Genomic DNA, 6,292 nt, shown 5'->3' with positions numbered 1-6,292 from the left:
GCAAGTCACCAATTAAAAAATGATTCGGGGTTAACACGCTTAAATCGTCTGGTTCAGCTGATAAAGGCTTAGTGGCCTGGAGTTCAACACAGCTTCGATCTCGATGATTAATGTGTTAAATTGCTCGAATGTAAATAACATATTTTTGGTAACTCGATATAAGTGATACTTAAAAGATCTGACCGCGGCCTCCCAGATTCCTCCAAAATGAGAAGATCGTGGTGGTATAAATTTCCAGGTCACCTCTTACTCACCCAACCAGTGTGTTAGTTGCTCTTTATAAGGTTGAGTATTAATAAACTCATAAAGATCATGCAATTCGTTTCTCGCGCCGACAAAATTAGTGGCATTATCGGACAGTATGATATTTGATTTGCCTCTACGTGAAAAGAATCGTTTAAGCGCCGCTATAAAGGCTTCCGTACTTAATTCACTGACCAGCTCCAAATGAACTGCTTTAGTCAACAGGCATATAAAGATGGACACATAAGCCTTAACCTTATTACGATTACGTAGTTTTTTCTCTTTTATCAAAAAGGGACCGCAGTAATCAACACCTGCGTTCGCAAATGGACGCGTACATTCGAATCGCTCCTTGGGCAGATTACCCATTACATAGTCTATCATTTTCGGTTTTGCTTTAAAGCATATTATACATTCATGAATGATTCGTCTAATTCTATTTTTTACGTGTACTGGCCAAAATTTTCGTCTCACGTGATATAAAGTGGCTTGAGGTCCAGCATGTAATAATGAAACATGGGCTTCTTTAATAATTAAATCTGTTATGTGATGTCTTTCCGGTAAAATCATTTGATGTTTGTGTTCATATTTTAACTCTGCGTTCACTAATCTACCCCCTACTCGTAAAATTCCATTTAAATCAAAAAAGGGGTGTAGGGAAGTAAGTTTACTGTTTTTCTTAAGTGTTTTATTTGCTTCTAACCGTTTGATTTCATTGTTGAAGGACTCGATTTGAACAAGCCTTATAATCTTATTCATTGCTTGATTTAGTTCTAAACTAGTTAAATTACCTCGTATTTTAGTGTTTGTACGACAGTTATTTGCGAATCTAAGACACCATGCCACTCTGCGAAGCATAGTTATCGTTGAAAATTGTTGTAGTAAGTCAAATTTCTGTTCTGTCTTCAAAATGATCGCTGTCTTTTTCTCTGGTATCTCAGATATTGTTGGTTGAAAGTTAGGCCAATTTTGCTCAGGTTCTGCCAGCCATTCCGGACCTCTGCTCCATAAAGGATTATCAATAAGTTCCGAGGGAAGGACTCCTCTAGAAACCAAATCAGTTGGGTTGTCGTGAGATGCAATATGTCTCCATTTACATTGTTCGCTGAGTTCTTGAATAACAGCAACACGATTCGCTACAAATGTCTTCAATTGATGTGGTCTTGTGTTAATCCAGTGTAAAGTTATGGTTGAATCTGACCATAATATGATCTGATCAAAAGATATCTTGAGCGCTTCCAAAACTGCTTTACAAAGCTGTGCTAGCAACAAGGCTGCACATAATTCCAGTCTAGGTAGTGTAAGTTTTTTAAGCGGTGCGACTCTCGATTTGGAGCAAACCAATACCACTTTGTAAGATTGTTCAGAGTCCGACGACCTTATGTACAAAGTTGCTCCGTAAGCCGCTTCACTCGCATCTGCAAATCCGTGTAATTGCAGACTTCTAGATTTAGTTGTACTGATTTGTCGTGGGAAGGTAATGCTATTCAATACTTCCAGTGTGTTTCGAAAGGTTCGCCACTTTTTGTTGATTTCATCAGGAACTGATTCATCCCAGGTCAATTGTAATTTCCATAGAGCTTGTAATAGTATCTTTGCCTTGACAATGACTGGTCCTAAAAGTCCAAGTGGATCGTATAAAGATGCGACTTGTGCCAATATAGAACGCTTCGTTATCATCTTCTCTCGTTGTTGTAGGTTGATTCGATATAACAAACAGTCTTGTTGTGGACTCCATAGAATTCCTAACGTTTTATGTACATCAAAGAATTCGAGGCATATAGATTCTTCTGTTACTTGATCAATCTTCTCAATGAGCTGAGGATGGTTGGAAGACCATTTTCGAAGATTAAAGCCTCCTTTTCTTAAAAGACTCGAGATCTGACCCTTTAAAGCTTGAGCCTTCTCCAATGTCTCGGCACCTGTTAAAAGGTCATCCACATACATGTCCTGTGCTATGATGTCTGCTGCTTCTGGATAATTTTGTCGCTCATCAGCTGCCAATTGTTGTACTGTACGAATCGCCAGGTAAGGCGACGAAGTCAATCCATATGTTACTGTATTAAGTTTATAAACCTTAATAGGTTCCTCTGGATTATTTCTCCATAAAATCCTTTGGTATTGACGATCATCCTCATTTATGAAAACCTGTCTGAACATTTTTTCAATGTCAGCTGTATAGACTACATTGTGTAGTCGAAATCTCGTTATTATAGAAAAAAGATCCTGTTGCGTCACAGGTCCAGTGAACAACGTATCGTTCAACGAAAGGCCAGAAGTAGTTTTCGCTGAAGTATCAAATACTACTCTCAGTCTTGTTGTAGTGCTAGTGTTTTTGATGACTGCATGATGTGGAAGGAAATAACCACCATGAAAGCTTGTGTCTTCAATCCTGGACATATGTTCTAAGGCTTCGTATTCATTTAGAAATTTTCTGTAGTCTTCATACAGTTCGGTATTAGTGCTTAATCTTCTTTCTAATCCTTGAAATCTCTTTAAAGCCATATTGTATGACTCGCCTAATTTATCCTTCTGATCGTTGAACGGTAGTCTTACCGTATAATGTCCTGAGGCAGTCCTCTCAACTGTTTGTTTGTAGTGTTCTTCATAGGTTTCCTCTTCAGTCGATAATATTTTCCGTTTAGGTATTTCTTCTGTTTCCCAGAACCTTTGTACGGTCTCTTCTAACGTACTTCGAGAGAGGTGGCATAGATTGTCTACTGTCGGACCAGGGACATAAACTTTACCTGTAACAATCCAACCGAATCTAGTTTCTTGTAATATAGTTGCGCCTGAATTCAATTTGATTTGGCCAGAACATAACAATTGATAAAAGTATTCTGCTCCGATGAGCATATCTATGTGACTAGGTTGATCAAATGTCGGATCTGCTAGTATTATATCTTTCGGAATGTTTAATATCTTACGCTTAATAACTCCTGACGGTAAGGGCTCAGTTACTTTCGGTATAATTAAACAATTAATGTTGAGTGTAAATGCATCAGTTCTGGACTTGATGGTTACTCGAGTAATGTATCTAATACGGTAAATTGTTTCTCCAATTCCGCTTATGGGAATATCTACTGACTTCTTGGATAGTTTCAACTTATCGCAACATTGTTCGGATATAAAATTGGATTGTGATCCAGAATCTAGAACTACTCTGCATGAGTGATATTGTCCTGTCGCATCTGCAATATTTATCAATGCCGTGGACAGAATTATCTGTGATGTATTTTTCAACGTCGAACTCAAGCTTTGTGTAGTTGCTTTTGTTACCGATGATTCTACGTTATGTTCTGTTTCTGTTTCAACTGATTGTGACGTGTCATTAGAACGGACTGCATGTAACATAGTATGATGTCGACGATCACATTTTTTACAACTACTCGCTTTGCATTCATTGACTCTATGATTAGCTCTAAAACAATTAAAACAGAGACCTGCCTTTTTTATTGAATCTGATCTTTCGTTGTAATTCATGCCCTTAAACTTTTCGCAATTTTGTATCTTGTGATTTTCTCCGCAAATATGACACTTACATGTAGCTTGTGTTTCTAATAGAACTTGTTTTGTTTTACTCGAGGTAGCTTTACTTGAGTTCAACGTTTTATTGTTTGACGTGTTTTCTCGGTTGAACGTTTCATTAGGAATAGTCTCTAATACGTGACATCTATTACGTAAAAATTTAAAATACTGATCTATGGTAGGCATTTCAATGCCGTCTAAAGATTTTTCCCATTCTACTCGTGTTTTCTTATCTACTTTCGAACCAATCAAGTGCAGAAGTAATGCATCCCATCCCTCTACTGGTTGCTCTAGATTTCGTAAGACGTGTATGTGTCTGAGCGCTATGTCGATCAATGTTCTTAAGCCCGATGCTGATTCTTTCAACATAACCTGTAATTCAAATAATGCTTTAACGTGATTTTGTATAATAATGCGTTTATTACTGTATCTTTCTCTCAATAAATTCCACGCGATTTCATAGTTTTCCGTTGTAGCTGATAACGAGTGTATGACTTGAGCAGCATTACCGATTAAACATGACTTTAAATAATTAAACTTTTGAACTGCTTGTATTTTTGTATTATCATGGATTAAAGTTTTGAATGAGTCTTGGAAGCTTAACCAGTCTTCATACTTTCCATCAAATTTCGGTAACGTTATAGTAGGCAATTTAACGCTTACCTCATTTGTATGCAAATTCGTTAATTGTCTTAACACTACTCGAATGTCTGCATCGTTGTTCGCATCATTGACCGACGCTGTGCTCCTCTCTCTAACATCCAATAATTCTTGGGCTCTCGCTATTTGCTCATAATAGTTATCTTCGAATAATTGTCTAGAATTGTCGTCGCTGCTATCCTCTGTTATTTCAATCTCCATGTGAATATTTTCGAAATCTGATAACAAAGATTTTGCTTTTTCAAAGCGCGCTTTTAATATGTTATAATCACGATCTGGCACGTAAGTATCTAAAAAACCTTTAAATCTCGTTAAATTTGCCTTGATCATACCACGACGCTTTTTCATTTTAGTTAACTCGATCTCCTCCATGATGTCTCAAAATTAGCAGCTATCGGTAACTCTAACCTCTACGTAACGCAACATCGACGAGTGTGTTTTTATCGTATTAACAAATGTGTTTCCTGATACGCTCTTTATCCGGCTATATGAAGGACCAATTTTATGTCTAACTTTATTGTATTCTTTTTGTTTTATAATCATTTATCCTTAATTCTATCTACCTATATTCGCACGCACGTCTTTAGGCTGTCGTCTCTCAGAGAGAAGAAGGAACGGAAGTACGCAGGCGACGATGTCGCCTCGGCTACGCCAGCGCCCTTATCTATTATGCGCGCAATACTTAAACGCTTCTGTACACGTTCAAAGGGTGGTTTCTATCCTTAAACCCGCACCATTGCCGAAATAAAAAAATACGTGTCGATTATTTTTCGATGTTCTACAAGTGTGCAAAGTTTCATTAAAATCGGTGAGTTACACTTCCGTAAGTCTCCTTGTAAGTGTCGTGCTGGTCAAGAACATTAAAAATTCATAAAAAATTATTAATTTTTGGAACATCGATCTGAAATTGCATATATAGGCTGAACTATAGCAGAACTATCGGGAACTCTTGCTAAAAATAATAATATTCAACGCGTTTTGGTATTTTAGAGGGAAGAGCGTCGTGCTAGATTTGCGAAGTTAGCACATTTTTTCAATTTCGATTTTTTAATATAAAGAATGCGGAACTCTTTTTAATTTTTATCAGGAACTGTAGAACTATGAAAAGTGCTATCAGAACTGTTAACTTATTTTTTTTAAATTCGCAGATTGTCGTGCTAGCTTCACAGACACCAGGCTTGGCTCCTGTCGTCTTATCATGCGTGACAGTCGCAACAGGCGAATTAACGTTCGTATGCGAGGCTCATAGAAAGTATGTACATAGTATGATGTAAACATAAGTGCATAAACACAAGTGTGATAATCGAATTTGATTATTGATAACTTTATTCAACATTCGTTGATATCGTGCATATTTTGGATATCATTATTTCAAGAAACCTGGAAACGCATATTACATTATAAAAATCATATATTCCATAAATATCGCTTTAATATTTTTACTTTATCTATTTATATAAAATTATATTTTTAAATGAGATAAATTGCTCAACAGATAATATTTGACATTGTTATAATAATGAATAACATGATATCATTTCAATTAAAATCTTACGTAAATGTAATTCTATGCTCTGTTATAAAGAGATGTCAAATTCTTTTAAAGTTTATTTCAATTATAATTACTATTGCTCAAAGTATTATTTATTTCTTTAAGGATACTCTCTTTATCGCAGAAATAATATCACTAGAAAAACTGTTTATATAAAAGAAGTTTGCAAATATATAAAATAAAAAATTATGTTAAGCTTATAATAGCTAGCTTATAATCTCTCCGATATTGCACATGATTGACACGTTAAAAGTATTTATTTTTCTGTCGGTTAGTTTGCTAAACTTATGTTAGTTTCTTAGTCATTCT

General features: G+C 36.0%; 1 protein-coding gene across 1 annotated transcript; it reads right to left on the bottom strand.

The window, feature by feature from the left end:
* Positions 1 to 246: 246 nt before the first annotated feature.
* On the bottom strand, positions 247 to 4,803 carry LOC145976636 (uncharacterized). The gene has a single exon (XM_083107866.1). The coding sequence runs from the start codon at positions 4,801 to 4,803 to the stop codon at positions 247 to 249; it is 4,557 nt and encodes a 1,518-aa protein (XP_082963992.1).
* Between the last annotated feature and the right edge of the window lie 1,489 nt (positions 4,804 to 6,292).

The sequence above is a fragment of the Camponotus vicinus genome, unplaced genomic scaffold (genome assembly GCF_025532165.1).
Source record: "Camponotus vicinus isolate PSW18456_S1 unplaced genomic scaffold, iyCamVici1.0 SCAF_9, whole genome shotgun sequence".
In the NCBI taxonomy this organism is placed as follows: domain Eukaryota; kingdom Metazoa; phylum Arthropoda; class Insecta; order Hymenoptera; family Formicidae; genus Camponotus; species Camponotus vicinus.
The sequence above is the reverse complement of the archived record's forward strand: the minus strand, read 5'-3'. Positions and strand labels throughout refer to the sequence as shown.

Excerpts from the sequence above, each read along its gene's own strand:
- LOC145976636 (XM_083107866.1), bottom strand. The coding sequence starts at position 4,803 with ATGGAGGAGATCGAGTTAACTAAAATGAAAAAGCGTCGTGGTATGATC.